Source organism: Eumetopias jubatus, unplaced genomic scaffold (assembly GCF_037043125.1).
Source record: "Eumetopias jubatus isolate StellerSeaLion01/CBP00866 unplaced genomic scaffold, mEumJub1_p1.0 scaffold_16, whole genome shotgun sequence".
Classification (NCBI taxonomy): domain Eukaryota; kingdom Metazoa; phylum Chordata; class Mammalia; order Carnivora; family Otariidae; genus Eumetopias; species Eumetopias jubatus.
Genome location: NW_028274822.1, coordinates 74,029,439 through 74,048,389, shown reverse-complemented (window position 1 = coordinate 74,048,389; position 18,951 = coordinate 74,029,439). Strand labels below are relative to the sequence as shown.

Sequence of the window (18,951 nt, the reverse complement as noted above, 5' to 3'; positions counted from 1 at the left end):
TGATTGTGCTGTTAAGTGTTTTCAGAGTGTTATTGCTGCTACTTTCTGTGGGTTCCCCTCTCTTTACTGGGCAGGGCCCTGGGCACAGGGGGACGGCTTGTGCTGGCTGCCCAGGCGATATGCCGTCCAGAGTCAGCTGCCTTTGGAGGGAGAGTTTCTGGTGACTTGGCTTCAGTCTCTCTCCTTAGACTTCTCTTCTCTTCGTTCCCCTGCCCCCCGCCTCCTAGTCGGAAGATGATGTCATAGTTTTGCTCATTTGTCTCCTCTGGTGTCTAAGTCAATCTTCCAAAACCCCATTCAGCAGTAATAACACTCTGAAACCCCATTTCAGCTCAGTGACAGAAATCTGACCCTATCCAAGGCTGCTTAAGGTTAACCCAGAAGTCTGGCCAACATTCAGTTTGGCGCCATCTTAAAGAGGAGGTGCTCCTCTTTATTGAAGCTGAAACTTTAGACTTGTGTGACAATTTGAAATTGGCAGGAACTCTTCCATAGATTATTTTCTTTCATCTTCAAATGCATATCTCCATTTTCTAGAGATTTTGGTCCGCAAGAGTCTCTTCACACGTGCCAGGCCCTGCACGAGGCACCAGGACCCAGGGATTTAACCAGACACAGATGCAATTCTCATTGAGCAGAGAGATCACATGGAAAGGTCATGGGGTTTTGTGGTCATCTGGAGATTTCTGAAGCTCCTAAAATTATCTCAAGGCCAACACCCAGCTCTGCAATGTGGCCAAGGCTAATCTGCTAGGACTACTGGTAGAACCTTCCATAGGAACACTCTGGTTCTGACCTCCCATAATTCTGCTTTACCCAGACAGAAGCAAAGAACCATTTTCCTCATTGTTCCTTGTGCTTTGTCAGTGTCTGTGGCCAAGGGAATGGAGGTAAGGGAATAAAAAAGCAGAGATGAGCAAGCAGGGTTTTTCTTTTTTTTTTTTTTAAGATTTTTTTTTATTTATTTATTCATGAGAGACAGAGAGAGAGAGAGGCAGAGGGAGAAACAGACTTCCCGTTGAGCAGGGAGCCCGATGCGGGACTCAATCCCAGGACCCTGGGATCATGACCTGAGCCGAAGGCAGACGCTTAACCATCTGAGCCACCCAGGCGCCCAAGCAGTGTTTTTCAAAGAGATATTGGTCACTTGTGTGCCTATTCCTCTAATGCTAGGATAATAAGTAAGCTCCTTATTGTAGGTCAACTCCACTCAAATGACAGTAGTTCCTAGGATGAGGTCTGCCATGAGCATAAGACCAGTAAATGGTGGCATGTACTCAGTGCATTTGAGTATTTCTTTTGCCCAGGAGTTAGACCAGGATGCTGATCTTGACCATGAGACTGGCAAATGGTGGCATGGACTCAGTGCATTTAGGTATCTCTTTTACCTAAAAGTTGGACCATGATGCTGATCTTGACTATGAGACTGGGAACATGACTTCAGAGCCCCATATTCCAGTGCCTGGCATATAGTAAGTGCTCACAAAATGTTAATCAAACAAATGAATGAATTCATATAAAACTCATCTAAGTGTCATATACTGCACATTAATTAGTTTTCACATTGCCCTCAGCGATAGACAGGGTCATGACTCTTGTCTCAACTCTACGATTGAGGACAATGATGTCCAGAGATGTTTATCAACATGACTGGAGTCACACAGCTTCTAAAACAATGACCAGAAGGGAAGTCCTCCAACTCCTAAGCCAGTTTTCTCATTCTTCACAAAGTTCAGGGCCCACAAGGATGATGATGCCAGAACCTGCCTCCAGGGTGCTGGCTAAACATACAGATTTCTGGATCAGAGTCTCTGGGAGTAGAGCCTAGGAGCTGAAGAACAGGAAAGCTAACTGACTTAGGCAAGGCCACTGAATTAGTAAACAGTGAGGCCAAGATCTGAGTGACAGTGTCCCCGACTTGATAATCACGAATGTGATGAACACCACAAAGGCGGGGGGGTCCCACGGGAGCATGTCACCATGCTGGCTCAGACTGAAGAGTCAGACAAGCAAACCTTTCTCAGTCTCGAAGCATTTGGCACAAGGCAGACCACATACCCATTATCTACCCCTGTTTCAACCACAGTTTAAGCATTTTTAGTTGTGTCCTAAATCCAGGGCTTGGCTGATTTTTCAGAGGCCTAAAAATAGAGGCTCCTGTTCCCCATGAAGCAATTCCAGAAGCCATCTCCCTCTCCCCTTCTTCTTGCAGACACCCCTGAGATTTCCATTCCCCAAATAAAATCATGATGAAATCCCAGGAAAAGCCATCGCTTGTTTTTCAGAATGAATTTCTTGCAGACAGGGAAGGTGCTTTGCTTTCCCCAGAAGCACATAAGAACTGCAGATTAATTATACTGCATAATTAGCTCTCCTCTAAAATCTGTGCAGTGGGCACTTGGAAGCGAGAACAGTAATAGTGGGCTTTGCATTGCTACCTCAGTAATGAGGATTTGCAGAAGGAAGACAGGATTATTCCTATCTGTGATAATGAGCTGTGTGTAGCTTATTTTGGAGTGTGGTTAATGTTCGCTGATGATATGCAACATAATTTAAAGAATGCACCAATAATTATTTTTATTTCAACAGTTGAGTGTTTATCTTAATCTGTATTACAAAAACATATATTAAGAATCCATCAAACCCATGAATCTACAGACATTCTTAGGATGAGGCTGTGTGTTAGCTACTATTGCTGTATAACAAAATATGCCCCCCCAAATTAGCAATGCACATTTTTCTAAAGATGTTTTTATTTATTTGAGAGAGAGAGAGAGAGAGCATGAGTTGGGGGGAGGGGCAGAGGGAGAGGGAAAAGCAGACTCCCCAATGAGCCGGGAGCCCGATGCGGGGCTCAATCCCAGGACCTAGAGATCATGACTTGAGCCAAAGACAGACACTTAACCAACTGAGCCACCCAGGCACACTGCAATGCATATTTATGATCACACACTTTCTGTGGGTCCGGAATTCAGGAGTTCATGCCGGATGGTTCTGACTGGGGATTTCTCATGATCAGTCTGTAGTCACGATGTCAGCCAGGGTTGTATTCATTTGAGGGCTTCACTGGGGCTGGAGGCTCCATTTCCAAAATGGCTTGCTAGTATGGTTAGCAAGTCAACACCAGTCGTTGGCAAGAGGCCTTAGATTCTCTCCACATGGATCGCTCCAGATGGCTTCCTGAGCATCCTCACGGGTGGCACTTGCTCTCTCCAAAGAGCAAGGGAAGAGCTTCTCAATGTCCCTTATGACCTCGCCTCGGGAGCCACACATCAACACTTCTGCAATAGCCTGCTGATTGTGCATATCAGCCTTGCTGGGCTTTGCAGGGAGTACACAAGAATGTGAATTCCAGGAGGTGAGAATAACAGGGTGGGGTGGGCCTCCTGAAAGGTGAGGACCTGAGACACAGGGAGAAGGGGTTGCCCCCCAAATCACATTGCGAATAAGTGGCAGGGCTAGGATTCTGTCTCCCTCTAAATCCTAAACTGACTTGGTCAAACCAAAAGAATGCTTGGTAAGGAAGAGCTTACCATAAAATCTCACTATAGCAGAGTTCTTGTGGTTTAAGGGATTTCGAAGTGTGTCACTTATTTCTGGAGACTTCTTCTTCTGTTTGCTCTTTCCTCTGACATTCGTAAAGGGAACCCCACACAGAAAAACCCACCTCCTCATCTAAGGACGATGTTTTTGTTTTAAAGAGGTATCAAGGAATGATTCCTGCTCAGACCTGCCGGAGATCCAGAACGGCTGGAAAACCACCTCTCATACGGAGCTTGTGAGAGGAGCCAGAATCACGTACCAGTGTGACCCGGGCTATGACATAGTGGGGAGTGACACCCTTACCTGCCAGTGGGACCTCAGCTGGAGCAGCGACCCCCCGTTTTGTGAGAAAAGTAAGAGTCATCTTGTTTTCTTCCTCTAGGTCAGTGGTGGGGGGGGTAAATCCCTCCCAATGAGTATTTTTCAAGTAGATGCAGTGAAGTCACTTCCTGTAGGATCTGGCCTCCCTCCTACTCCACCAGCTCGCCGGCGCAGCTCACAAATGTCCTCTTGGAGCTCTAGGGCAGGGATGTTAGATTCAGGGGCCTCCAGAAGCCTGGCAGATAATGTGAATGAGGGAAATAGGTTGAGGGAGAGACAATAGGGAGTGGTGTAGACTGCGGTGAAACCTTCATAGAAAACATCACTCAAATTCGTCACTAAAATACCTATAGTAGCCACACAAGACCAATCTAAGTTTGACCTTGGAGCCCGGGTTCAAAATCCCTGTCACAGGTAGCTGGCTTCATCCAGAGAGCACCCATCCCAGCCTCCTGGCGCCTTCTGCTTGCTGCCCTCAGGAGTGTGGGCCAGGCATGGCTGATGATAGCTGCACCTGGTGTCTTGAAAAGTGGGAGAAAAGGGGGTGCTTCTCTGGCTTTTACACTGAATCTTAGTGGGGTGGGGGAGGAGCTAAGTTTGAGGCTGGCCTCTTCCCGCTAACCATTTGCTTTCTACCTCCTCTCACGCAAGCCTCCATTCTGCAGCCATCTTGCTGGGAATCCTTGGGGATACTTTGGTAGGCCTGCTCGGCCTGCCTTGAGTGACCAGTTGCACGATAAGAAATATTAAGTGTCAGCAGAGAAAGAGGGTATTGGGGAAGGGGGCTGGGGGTTATATGCAGTCCCTGTCACAAATATTCCAAAGGCAAAGAAAATGATAATTGGGGGAAACATGAAAAAGCTTGCTAAAAATCCTCAAAATTGGCTACATAAACATCTGCTTGTTCCACAACAGTATGTGGGTAGTGTATGTGTGTGTGCACGTGTGTGGGTGGGTGTGTGTATGTGTGTATCATGATGAAAAATAAAAAAACCAACAATGAGAAGCGCCATGGATGGTGAGACCCATTGCAGATACGTTAACATGATCTACGTCATCATTACGTTTTTCCCCCCAAAGATCATATTTACTTATCTTAGAGAGATATAGAGAGAGTGCGAGCAGGAGGAGCAGAGGGAGAGTGACAAGCAGACTAAGCACAGACTCTTCACTGAGCATGGAGCCCAATGCGGGGCTTGATCCCATGAGCCTGAGATCATGACCTGAGTCAAAACCAAAAGTCAGACGCTCAACCAACTGAGCCACCCAGGAGCCCCATCATTACTTTATAAAATGTTTTAAATATACATGCCTTAATAATGATTTTTTAAATTTTTGAATAATAATGATTTTTAAATATTTCAAATTATGAAATTTTGAAATTTTTAAAATATGAACAATTTTTAAATTTTTTGAGAATGATTTTTAAATCTTTTGAATAACGATGATTTTAAAAAAATTTTTAATAATAATGATTTTTTAGCGGCACCTGGGTGGCTCAGTCAGTTAGGCATCCAACTCTTGATCTGAGTGCAGGTCTTGATCTCAGGGCCCTGAATTCAAGCTCCGCATTGGGATCCATGCTGGGCGTGGCGCCTACTTAAAAAAATAAAAAAATAAAATAATAATGATGATGATGATTTTTAAAATGCTTTAAATAATAATGACCCATTGTGTTAATGGGTTCTAAAGGCTTGGAGGGGACATAAACTAGCTGTCTCTGGGAAACTCTTCAACTGCCTCACTTTTTGCCAAGAAAAGACCCAAATTAGAGCAAATGAATTTGCATTGGGCCCCTTCTGGATATCAGCATTTATGTTCCCATGCTGGTTGCCTGTCGCTCTGCATCTAAGACAGAGACTCACCAACCTGCCTCAGTGGCTTCTCTTCTAGTGAAATGAGAACAGCAGAACATCCTGAGAACAGTGGGGTTCCCCCCCAGAAATCCCTGGGGGTCGTCAATGCCTTTCATTCATTCATTCATTGATTCAACTACACTCTTGACATCAAAAGATGTACATAAATATATCTTCCCATTATGCAAGTAGCAGGTGTTTACTTACAGAACTCAAGCAGTAGTAAAATTAGGAAGTACAGAGCGAAAATCCCTCATGATCTTCCTCTCCAGAAATGAGGCTGCTCTTAGAAGTTTATTCTGCGTTGTTCCAGTTGCATTGTGTGTTATACATACGCACATAGACGTAGGTATGTGCTTACTGTGCGTGTGGAGACACACAGAGACACTCGTACAGAAACATACAGATAAGGATATTTTACCACTGCTCTTTTCTCAACTCAGTAATCCAGATACCTTTTCATATCACACATGTTGTGTACTTCATTCTTTTTTTTTTAGTTGGCTTATTGTTTTCCCTTTGTGTATATTGATTTTTTAATTGAAAAGTAACGGATGCTTGTTTTACTAGATTCAGGCACCACAGAGAAAGCAGCGAAGGCCCCCCTCACTTTGCTCTCTTTGGTGATTGCTCAGGATTTCATGGAACAGCTGTTCCATATTTAACTCTTCCCCTGTTAAAGGATCTGCATTGTTTTTTTTGTTTGTTTGTTTCATTTTGTTTTTTCTTTTTTACCATTACAAATAACGGTGCAATGTACAGCCTCGTATGTAGGTCCAGATGCAAACATTTCTTTGGGCTACTGCCTATAAATGGAATTAAATTCAAGTCTCTTTCATCCTGGTTTCTTTTCCAACCACCTTTGATGAGCTCAAAGGCATTATCTTCCAAACAGGAAAAGAACCAAGTTAGGAAACTTTCCAGATCATCCTGTTAGTTCTCAGCAAACCCTGTGATCATCGAGCGTCCTAAACGCCCTCTTGGTCTGATTTCATCCGTAGTTATGTACTGCACCGACCCCGGGGAAGTGGACCACTCGACCCGCTTAATTTCGGATCCCGTGCTGCTGGTGGGCACCACCATCCAATACACGTGCAACCCTGGCTTTGTGCTGGAGGGGAGCTCTCTTCTAACCTGCTACAGCCGAGAGACTGGCACGCCCATCTGGACGTCGCGCCTACCCCACTGTGTTTGTGAGTCCTAGCTGCTGACTTGATGCAGACAGGGGTTCGCTTCTTCCTATTCGTGGTGGAGGGCTGGGCTGCTAGGAGGAGGCATTCCACCCTTCGAGAGCGCTTGCTGTTATTAACTATCCCCTGACCATAGCTGGCAGATTGGAGGCATGCATACTATAACATTTACGGTACATTTATTGGGCCCTGGGCTAAGTCCTTTACTGAATGTCCCTCCCTTCTGCCTCCAGTGGCCTTGTGAGCAAGGCACTGTTGTCTCGTTTGCAAGAAGAGGATACTAAGTTCAGAGTAGTGAAATCATCACCCCGGGTCACACAGCCCATTAATAGTGGAGGCCAAGGTCAAACCCAGAGCTGCTTGACTCTGCCGAAAATCAAGCCATCCACAGGACAGGAAATTGGTGGATTTAAACTCTTCTTTGGTCTTATCTACGTGAAGCCATTAAGGCAGATGTTTGGTTAAGAAAAGACTTTGGGGGTTTCTTAATCATAAAGAATCAAAAAAAAAAAAAAAGGCTTCCGAAGTCACTCTGACAAGGGAGGAATTACATTCTTGCCAAGGAGAGAGGGTAGAGAGCGGTGGTCCAGGGGGGCTCAGCCTGACTGTGCATGGAATCACTCGGGAAGTTTTCAAACTCGCTGGAGATTCTGATTCTCCTGGTCTGGGGCTTAGCACGAGCAGTGAGGTTTTTCAAAGCCCCCTCCCCCCACCCCGGGTTCTGATGTGCAACCAGGGATCAGAACCATTGTTCAGAGGAAACAGGAGGTGACGCAGAAGGAACAAAGCCTCACACAATGTTTGGACTTGAGAAACCATCAGCTGCGCTCATATTTTATACGAGCATGTTGTGAGCAGCTCCATTAAGGGTTCAGCCAGCTCACGTTCCAGAAGCTACCAGTAGGGCTACATCAAAATTAAAAGCTTCTGCACGGCAAAGGGGGACTTTCTTATTCTGGTTTCACAAGCAACAAGGAATCTTGGACCTCACACCATGGGTCCCCATCTACCTCTTTAGTCCAGGTCCTAGAATTTCAGAGCTAAGGACGTCTCAGAGGTAAAATATGGTATAGCTGATGGGTCATTCAGACAAAAGACACGTCTGCTCTCTTTTACAGATAATAATGGTTGTTATTTATTGATTGTGTAAGACATCGTGCTAAGCGATTATATGCATTTGTGAATGTAAGCGTATGTATGTGTGTGTGCATGCAAATATACTAAGAAAACTAAAGCTCAGAGGTGATAAGAGATAACAATAGTTACAGTTTATTGAATGTGTAAAACACATTGCTGGGGCGCCTGGGTGGCTCAGTTGGTTAAGCGTCTGCCTTCGGCTCCGGTCATGATCCCGGGGTCCTGGGATCGAGCCCCGCATCGGGCTCCCTGCTCGACGGGGGGCCTGTTACTCCCTCTCCCTCTCCCTCTGCCCTTCCCCCAACTCATGCTCTCCCTTTCTCAAATAAATAAATAAATCTTTCCCCCATAAATAAGTAAACAAATAAAACACATTGCTAAACAGATTATATATGTGTGTGACTGTATAGGCATGTGTATGCATACACTCTATACATATGTAAGTGTGCGTGCACATGTGTGTTTAAAGGCTGCTGAGACTCACAGGGACATGTGATTAAGGTCACAACACCTTTTCATGAGCAGAGCTGGGATTCCAGTCTTGGAGCCCCCGGCCCCTCCCACCAGCCTTGCCCCGATATATTTTGCCGTGGGTGACTGGGGACAAACCCAGGCAGGGATGTCCCGGCGGAACTGCAGCCTATGGCCCTAACCCCTCACCCACAAGCACATCCCTTCCCAGTCCCCAGACCTTTGGGCCAAGTCCACTGTGCATTATAGGGAGACTTGTGTCTCCCGAAAGGAGATGCTGAAATCCTAACCCCAGTACCGTAACTGGGAACTCTTTTGGAACGAGGCGTCTTTGCAGATGTAATCAAGTTAAGGTAAAGCCCTACGGGATTAGGACATGTGCCAATCCAGTGACAGGTGTCCTCATAAGAAGAGGGAAATTTGAACACAGAGACCCAGGGAGAACACCATTCTGTGCCTGCAAGTCTAGGAACACCAAGAATTGCCAGCTACCACTGGAAGCTGGGAGGAAGCAAGGATGGATCCTTCTCCCCAGACTTCAGAGGGAATGTGGCCCACCTTGACCTGGGAACCCCAGCCTCCAGAGCTGTGAGATAGTGCACGTCCGTTGTTCGAAGTGCCCCGCCCCCTCACCCAGGTCAGGTGCACTTCGCTAAGGCAGCCCAGAACCCCCATTCTGTTCCCATTTCCTCCAGGGTGATCAGAAGCTGCTTGAGCCAGTCAGGCTGCAGAGACCCAAAGATGAGAAGCTAAAAATAAAAGCTTATTTAAAAGTACTGAGAGGTGGAGGTATCATTTAAAAAAGAAAAAGAAAGAAAGGAAGGAAGAAAGAAACGCCGCTTCACTAATGAGGCACAGCCTCCGAAGAACCTCTGGGTTGCACTGGCTTCTGGGTTTTGGAGACACAAGCCTGCCTCCCTCCCTCCCACCCTCCCTTCCGGGCCGCCTTACCGTGGAATCTCAGTTGTGACAGCTTCCCTGACACCCGCACTAATGAGTCACAAGCCAGGCTGGGTGTCAGGAGACATACGATCCTCCCAGAAGCCCAAAGAGGCACCTGGCATGCACTTCCAGGTCTCATTACGGGCTGGCAGGAGATGCGAGGCAAGAGGATGGTCAATTCTGGGTTGGGGGGGGTGGGCAGAGGGAGAGGCAGGCTGTATCCAGGTTCTGACGGTGTTTCTAAGGATGAGTTTATTGGGCAGCTATAGCTTTAAAATGTTTCCTCTGCTGAACAGGGGGAAATGCCTCACTGGATGCGCTCTTTCACCGTGCCAAACCCTTCCCCAGCATTAGTACATTGAACACTCATGAAACTGTATGGGCGGTACCTGTGTTCACTTGAAAGCAGGCAAAGGAGGCCCAGAGGGGGCAAGCGGCTTTCCTGAGGTCACACAGCAGGGAAGGGGAGAACCCAGGATTCCAGCTGAAGCCTGACTTAAGCCCAAAAGCAGTGTTTTCCCACCTTATCACTCTGCAGTCCCAGCTTCTGGGCAAAGCTCTGGTGCTTTACTCTGGACAAAGATCTTCCACCAACAAGCTCATGAAGTGGACAGAGCCAGTTGTAAAAGCTCTGGATGTCTACAGCTTCTTTTCACAGTGACCCACTCAAGGCCATTGTTTGGTCCAGCTGGGACTCCAAAGCATGTTTTTTGACTCCTTCAAGAACTGACAGGTCAAGCATGGAAGCAAGGAAGTGTCTGGAATTCATAGCCAAACACACCTCCTGCCCAGCTCTGCTGGGTGAATTTGGGCAAGTAGCTTGCCCTCTCTGGGCCTCAAAGCCCTCAGCTGTGAAAAGGGAATGATACTCCCTGCCAGTCAGGGCAGTTGGAAGCAACTCAAGCGATTATTCAAAAAGTGCCTCCAAATGCAGGCACAGGCATGTCCAGACTTTCTCAATTCACGGTACCCTTGGCGTCTCAGAAATTTTTTTGGTAAATATCCTAGACCAAAATACCTAACAGTGCCATTTGTTAAGCAGTTAGGTCCAACCAACTTAATAAGTAGCTATATCCTGACAACTTAGTAGCCAGTTGAAAAAGTAATGCACGTATTATAAGATTTGATTTTGATTGTGCTTTTTCAAGATTTTATTTATTTGAGAGAGAGAGACAGAGCAGGGGAAGGGGAGGGGCAGAGGGAGAGAATCTCAAGCAAACTCCACACTGAGCAGGGAGCCCAATGTGGGGCTCAATCCCATGACCCCGAGATCATGACCTGAGCTGAAATCAAGAGTCGGACGCTTAACTGACTGAGTCCCCAGGTACCCCGTGATTTTTAATGCATTCTTAAATTAATCACAGCTACAGGGGTGTGGGTGCCTCTTGGGCTCCACCAAATTTCTCAGATTTTGGCGTCAGACTGGACTCTGCCACCTTCATTCCATTCCACACTGATTTTATCAGAGGTCTTGCTTTTTAGTGTAACCCCTGCAAAAAACCCAGCTTTGCAAAGACAGGGCATCATCAAAAGAAATGTAGCTCTGTCTAAAGTGGGCACCATTCACATGGGTCTGGGAGATGTCCCTTTGTCTCCTCAAATTTTTGAAAAATCTCACAGGGGTGCTGTTCATGGTGGCACCCCAGGGTACCTCGGTGCACAGTTTGGGAACTGTGGTGCAAAGGCCCTAAAAATACAGCAGTGTCTAAACATACATGATCCACATTCTCAGGGAGCCCGGGGTCTGTTGGAGTTGGGAGGAGGAGAGCCAAGTCTATGAGGGAAATAACAATGAATCTCCAGCATCTCCTCCTCCAGGAAGGCCACCCTGACTGCCCAGGCTAGGTCATGTTTCTCTTCCTGTAAGCTCCCATGGCTCCTACAGTTACATTGATCACAGCACTTGCAGCAGCTTGTTGAAATGATCTCTTTATCTCTTTGTAGAACCGAATACATAACTCACTTGCCAGGATTATATCCAATGGGTTTTTGCAGGTTTGAGAAATGACAGTACTTGCTACTCTTACTACCACTGATGTTGTTGGCAGTACTAAATGCGGTCATTGTTTCGACTTCCCTTCTTTGATGGTACCTGACTCCTGAGGCTCCCATCCCAAAGATATAAACCGCACCACCAAAAGTAATGACGAGCCTACAAATTCAGCAAGGGTTTTATGGGTGGCTCCCCAGGGAAACACTTAGGGATTCCCAGGAGGTCCTGGCTCTGCACCACCCTGCCCTCAGAACACCACAAATGAGACATGGTGATCTCCTGACTGGGGCAGAGCCCACATGGCCAGACCGTGGCCATAATAAAAGTTTCCAATGATGTGTCATCCCCAGCGGCCTCACCTTGGCTCCCATGCCAGCTTCCAGCTGGGTGCCCCATTTTCATTTAGAAATTTCTGTCTCTGAGAAAGCAATAGCTCAGAGGAATTCATGAAAGCCCAGGGGATTTGGCACATGAAGGGCCTCCCCACCCCAGGCCACTACCCCAGAGCCATTAAACGCACCGGATTTCAAACCCAGCAGGTCTGCCACTTGCTAGCTGGGTGACTTTGAACAAACCGGCATCCTCATCAAAAAGGATGATGGTTCCAGCCATAAATATAGAAGCTCATAATGTGTGTGGCATACAGTGAGTGCCTCGGTACCACCAGTTGCTAATGACCACAGAGTTTCGGCGCTTCTTTATTTGTGGGGTATCTTACAAACCATTCATAGCAATACCTGGAGAAGCTGATTTTGACATTTTGTTCAAATGTGCTCCCAAAAAATGTACATTTTCCCCTATAGTTAAGGAGAGGGGAGAAATGGGAGGAAAACAGAAACCAGGGTAGGTTTGTGATCGTTTCTAAGACCGCCAGTCCAACTCAATTGTACTCCTGAGAAAGAACAGGATGAGTTCTCACGGAATTGTTTGAGAGCCAAGGGATCAGTGATTCTCAACCAGGGGAGACACTGCTCCTGGGAGACATTTGTCAATGGCAATTCCTAGAGACATGTTTGGTTGTCCCAAGGAAATAGTGGGTAGAGGTCAGGGATGTGGCTCCATGTCCTGCAACGTGGACGTTGCAGGATGGCCCCACCACAGGGAATTACCCAGCCCAAAATGTCAGTAGCATCTAGGTTGAGAAAACCCGCTTTAGATGATCTTATTTCAAAGTGTGGGTACATCATTGGAATGGGAATGTCATTGCCCAGCCACATTTCAGCTAAGGATGGGGTCTTGGTCCAGTCCATTTATGTAACAGGCAGGGAAGTTGGAGTCCAGAGCCTGGAATAGGTTAAACCAGGGATGGATTCAACTCTCCAGTATGTCTTAAGCTGCCAGGTATCATTTATGATGCTCCTACTGTATAATTTAGGATCATATATGATAGTCCTTATAGAGCAGGCCCTAACAGGTTCATCTCCAACAAGGAAAACAGATATTAAATGATAAATACAATGCAGTGTGTTCAGTGCTCGCATGGAGGAAGAACTAGGAAGATTAGTGATTCTATTGGGATGGAGGGCACCATGGAAGGCTCCTTGGAGGCAGAGAAATGAGGACTGAGTACTGAAAGACCAGACTTAACCAGGTTGGCTGGGCAGGTAAGGTGTAAGGTGAGGAGCAAGAAGAATATTTCATAATTTGACAACACGGCCATCCATCTTTGACTGAGCACCTACAACCTGCCAAGAACATGCTAAACACCTTATGTTCATGATCTTATTTAATCTCCCAAATCCTTATGAGACAGATACCACTATTATTCATATTTTACTGATGAGGAAAACCGAGGCTCAGAGAGGTTGTGGCCCTTGCTGGAGGTCACACAGCGAGTATGTAGTAGAACCTAGATTTTAAGCCAGATTCCACATCCTGGGACATCTGATGGTGCCCGTGCATAATGTGCAGGCGGAGGTGGGAGACAGGGAGGTGAGTCTGGGTTGGAGGTGAGGAGAACGCAGAGAGATGGTCCTGGCGAGGCTGGCCAAAGCCAGATCGGACAGGCCGTGAGTGGGAGTCCCCCAGGATTTGCGTGATCTCATCAGAGCTGCTTTGGGTTTGTATTTCAGCGGAAGAGTCCCTGGCGTGTGACAACCCTGGCTTGCCCGAAAACGGTTACCAAATCCTGTATAAGCGGCTCTACCTGCCAGGAGAGTCCCTCACCTTCATGTGCTACGAAGGCTTTGAGCTCATGGGCGAAGTGACCATTCGATGCATCCTGGGACAGCCATCCCACTGGAATGGGCCCCTGCCCGTTTGTAAAGGTAAAGAAACCTACTCACCCTCTGGGGATGGGGACCGGGAGATGTCAGGTCTGGCTTCTTGTTATGATTCTCAATTTGCTCTAAAAAGTCCAGCTACTGTATTTCATGACATCTAAGATACCGCCATTATTTTCTGCACCACTGAGAAAGAAAAAAAATTGCTGCCAATTAAACGATGGCACAATGCCTTCTCCCGGCTTAGCATTTTTATTTCTACTTACTAAAAGCTCTGTTGCGAGCTTCGATTTTTATCATAACGGAGAGCCATTCTGCTTTGGACTCCTGCTTCAGTTACATGGCTTAAACATTCCCTGCCTCCTGCACCCCGTTTTCACAACCACTTGGTTCCCAGGGGTTACGAGGGCTCCCCTGTTGCCTCTGGGGTGGTCTCCCCGGCTGCTCACACCCTCTCCAAACGCTGATGATGGTGCGCTGGACCATGGCGCGCACTGAGCCATCGTGAGCGCCACCTGGTGGCGGCGGATTAACACGCCCCCATCCCAGAGATGCTGAAGAGGGAAAACGTGTTTTAAAATCAGTGATCTGAGGGTGTTAGAGGGGAGGAGGGTGGAGGGATGGGTTAGCCCGGTGATGGGTATTAAGGAGGGCAAGTATTGCATGCAGCACTGGGTGTTATACGCAAACAATAAATCATGGAACACTACATCAAAAACTAATGATGTACTGTATGGTGACTAACGTGATGTAATAAAATAAAATGAAGTATAAAATAAAATAAAATCAGTGACACCTTCATCACTGAAATTAAGTTTCGACATAGCCAGTGAGATTTGGGTCTATTTATCTGGGTCTTTGAGGCATGCAATTAATAACAATATCCGATGCTTTAAGCTAATAGATCTTGGACTTTTATGGCATTAATACCCCTTTGAGAATGAGGCAGAAAGTTCTGAATTCTCTCCCCACGAGGGACGGAGGCATCATGAGTTTAACGTTTCTACTTGGGAACCCATAACTTCAATGGATCCCCAAATGTTATCATGAACTTCAACCTTAAGCCTTACAAATGTTTTCCAACCAGCATTTTTACTCCTAGGTAGATGCACAAATTAATTGCAAACAAGTACTCACAGCAGCACTTGTACATGAATATTCATATGTACATGAATATCCATAGCAGCATTGCTCACAAAAGATGGGAACTACCCAAATGTCCATCAACTGGAGAATGAATAAATAAAATGTGGTCCAAGCTATGCTGGAATATTATTCAGCCATGAAAAGGAATGGAGTGCTGACACCTGCCACAGCCTGAATGGATCTTGAAAACACGATGCTAAGGGAAAGAAGCTGGACACAAAAGATCACATATCCTATGATTCCATTTATGTGAAATATCCCAAATTGGTAAACCCATAGAGACGGGAGGCAGATTGGTGGCTCTCAGGGCTGGGGTGGAGAGAGAAGAGTAACTACTTAGTTGGTAGAAAGTTTCCTTTTAGGGGTGATGAAAATGTTCTAGAACTAGATAGAAGTGGTGGCTGCCCAACATCATGAATGTGCTAAATGCCACCAAATGGTACACTTTAAAATGATTAATTTTATGTTATGTGAAATTTACCTATTTTTTTAAAGATTTTTTTCTTGAATCGCTTCATTTAAACCTCAAGACCACACTCTAGGATAGATGAGGCATCTTACCCATTGTATGGTTACAAAAGGACAGGCTCAGAGACGTTAGGTGACGTTTCCAAAACCACACAGGTATTATGAGACAAATCCAGGATTTGAACCCACATCTCCTGATTGTAAATTCCCTGCCTCTTTCCCAGTGAGCTGCCTTTAGGGTGGACTTTAAGGCTGTTAGAGTGGACTTTAAGGCTGTTAGGGTGGACTTTAAGGCTGTGAGGGTGGACTTTAAGGCTGTTAGGCTATAGCTTCCAACCTGCCAGTCGCTTCAGCATTCGAATCACCCAGACTGCTTATGAGAAACAAATTCTTGAATCTACTACCCCATATCTACAAAACTAGAATCACTGAGGGGCAGGACCCTGAAATAAGCATTTTAACAAGCTCTGGGTTGCTCAAATGCACTTTGAATTTGAGAATCACTTAAAGCAGTGGTTTCTAAATGTGGGGTGCAAATATAAACCGACTTCTGGGCCCCTGCAGGGGAGATGCTGATTCACAGGGTCTAGGGCAGGAGCTAGGGAACCAGGGTCACTAGCACCAGCTGTGAGTCTGATCATCAGGCAAGTGTGAGAAACACTGGCATAGAGGTGCTGCATATTCTCACCTGGAATCAAGCAGGAGCCTATCCTGTGAGAGCCAAGACCTTATAGAAGCAGTTCTTAATAAAAGGGCAAGAGATCCTGTTGAAATGCAGAGAAAAATAAGAAATTGGCCACTGGGATTTTTTTTTAAGATTATTTATTTATTTGTTTATTTGACAGAGAGAGATACAGTGAGAGAGGGAACACAAGCAGGGGGAGTGGGAGAGGGAGAAGCAGGCTTCCCGCTGAGCAGGGAGCCTGATGCGGGGCTCGATCCCAGGACCCTGGGATCATGACCTGAGCCGAAGGCAGACGCCCAATGACTGAGCCACCCAGGCGTCCCCGGCCACTGGGATTTAAGACAACTGCCTCCCTCCTCTTCCCTGCCATCATTTTTGACGAAGCCCAGCCCTGTGTTTGAATTTGTTTTCGATAGCACAGGAAGTCCACTCTGTAGAGTTCAAACATTGGGATGTTTTCCCCCGGGGGAAAGATTGCCTGTAAACCTTCTAACTGCTACATGGACGTTCATAGAAGTTGATCTGGTGTTGTTGGTAAGTGTTGTGCGTGGAGGAAAATTAATAGGGGTTGTTTTTAAGAAATCTAAGTAAGGATACCCCGGAAGGGCCATTTTTGACTCTATATGTGATCTGCCCCCTGATTATTTATGTTCCTTTTCGGATTCGCTACAAAAGTATCTCATGCAAGAAATGGAAGAAACCAAAGTTGCCAACGAAGCATTAACTCTTTTTCCCTTCCTTTCTCCATCCCTTGCATTCGTCCCTGGGAAGCCAGTCTGGATCACCTATGAGTGTCCAGTCTCCCCAGTTCCCTGGACTTAACATAAGTAGACACACTGCAAAGAGAGAGGCAGGGAGTATTCGTTTGTTGCCAAGTAAAAAAACACCTCACACCATACGTATTTTGTGTTTTGCTTTCCCCCATTTATCACACACATCTGTCACATTGGAAAAAAGAAAAAATGGCGCTCTGTCTTATCTTTTTAATTGCCATGGGGCCATTGCACACTGATGTCTCCTAATGCATCCGCTCCTTCCTCTGTGCATGGATCTACCAGTTCTTTTCCAGTTTCTTGTTTGTTTTGTCTCTTTTTGCTCAGAAATGGCCTTGCCCATGAATCTTTGGGTGCCGACGTTTCTCATGGGGTATGACAGATTCCTCCAAGGGCGATTGATGGTGTGGGCCGAGATCTATGAATGCTGAGATTTTGTGGGTTTTGCCAGATTCTTTTCTGCAACTGTAGTAATTCATGCTCCCCCTCTAATAATGTGTGATAATGTCCTTTTCCCCACATGCTCGCCAGCACTAGATGTTATCAGGTTTTTTTATGTTGCCAATCTGATGGGAAGATGGAACTGCCATCTGAAAATACGTGATCAAAAACACAAGATAAAAGGTGCTTGGTTTTGCATTCCTGAAACTTCTATGCTCTAAGATAGGTGAGCCGTTGAAGGCCCAGCAAGTGAGTGGCCCCCTGCCACTCACTTTCTTCATCAGGCATGACAGAGTTTCTGGCAGGAAAGGATCTTAGGGGAGGCTTCCATCTTTCTCTCCCCTCCACTTCCACTCCTGAGACCCCACGACTCTGTAAGGATGTGACAAATCACCTCCTCTTCCAAAAAAAAAGTGGGGTGCATGGCTTTGTGTTCTGGAGTTGGCTAAGTGACTGAGGGTCAATGTAAGGCCACCTGATGGGGACTCGGAGGCCCTGGGATTCAGCCTGGTTGGGCTGTGGGCCACCTGCGTGACCTAGGGCAAGCCACCCTCCCTCCCTGACCTCGGTTTCTCTTTGTGTGAAATAAAAGGAAAAGGTGGGGCCCTGGAGGTTGCATTTTAACTTGTGCCCCAGGGGGCCATTGACCACACTCCCAGGGACACAAGTTCAAAGTCTCCTTCTGCTCTGAGATGCAGTAGGAGTTCGTGCATTCCCAGACACTCAACCCAAGTCCAGCTCATGTCTTGGGCAGGAAGTATCTATCTCATTCTTTCCATTTTCCTGATGCCATAGCTCCAGAGATAACCTGTAGTTAGTTAGTTAGTAAGCTACCTTTTCAACTGGTTCTGTTGGCATCACATGGTAATGACCAATGTCAAAGAGTGACTTTGACCGAGGCACAAATTAAGAAGTCTCAGTATTAGGACGTGCATTCGGCTGGGCCTTTGGTGGCCATCCCCTGGCACCCCCTTATAATGCAGTCTGTTTATCTAAGCCCTTCACTCTGGGGTTTTGCTTCTTAGAAACCCATCCACATGGGTATATTTTTGTGCTCACCTACCATGATGTCTTTGGTGCCAAAGCCTGGGAATGCCAGTCCCCATCATCTTGAACTTCCAGAGAAGTTTTACAGGGAATACGGGGAAATGAATGAATTCCAGAGAGTTCTAGTCTGTGGCAGTGAATGGAAATTGTTTTATAGGGAATACAAATAATGGTCAAATAAATATGAAATAGAAGTAAAACCGGAAAGGTTCATATAAACACGTATTTCAAAGCAGGAGAACAGTTTCAGCTCTGGCTGGATTTTGGAAGTGGGGCTTTATCTTGAGCCTCACTGTTCATCAACCTTTGACCTACATAGGGAACAATGAAAATAAGCAGAACTACGTAATTAAGAGCAGAAGCTGGGGAAAGACAAGCAGTCTGGGTTTAAAGACTGCCTTCATCCCTCAGAAGCTGTGTGAGATCGGAGAAATTGCTTCACTTCTCTGAACCTCTGTTTGTTCATCTGTAAAATGGGGATGATGATAGTATCCACCTAGTGAGATTGTTGTGGGCATAAGTGATACATACAGAAAGCTCTTGGCACAGTATCGGACATACCATGAGTGTTCAGTAATTAATCACAGGGACTACTATGGTCCTTGTTTCTTTCATACGTATGTCATGATCTCTCAGGAAGCTAGGAAAGGAATGTGTCCAGGCACTTCCACTAGTTCCAGGAGCCCAAGATAAATCAAAGCTGATCACTAACTTCA

The 18,951-nt window shown here is 46.2% G+C and overlaps 1 protein-coding gene across 1 annotated transcript in view; it reads left to right on the top strand.

Annotated features, from left to right (window-relative positions):
• The window catches only part of SEZ6L (seizure related 6 homolog like), a 183,206-nt gene that overhangs the window by 158,524 nt on the left and 5,731 nt on the right, over positions 1-18,951 (top strand). The window contains 3 exon segments of the mRNA XM_088019413.1: positions 3,702-3,896; positions 6,722-6,913; positions 13,526-13,720. Of these exon segments, the coding sequence (XP_087875539.1) occupies positions 3,702-3,896; positions 6,722-6,913; positions 13,526-13,720 (582 nt within the window).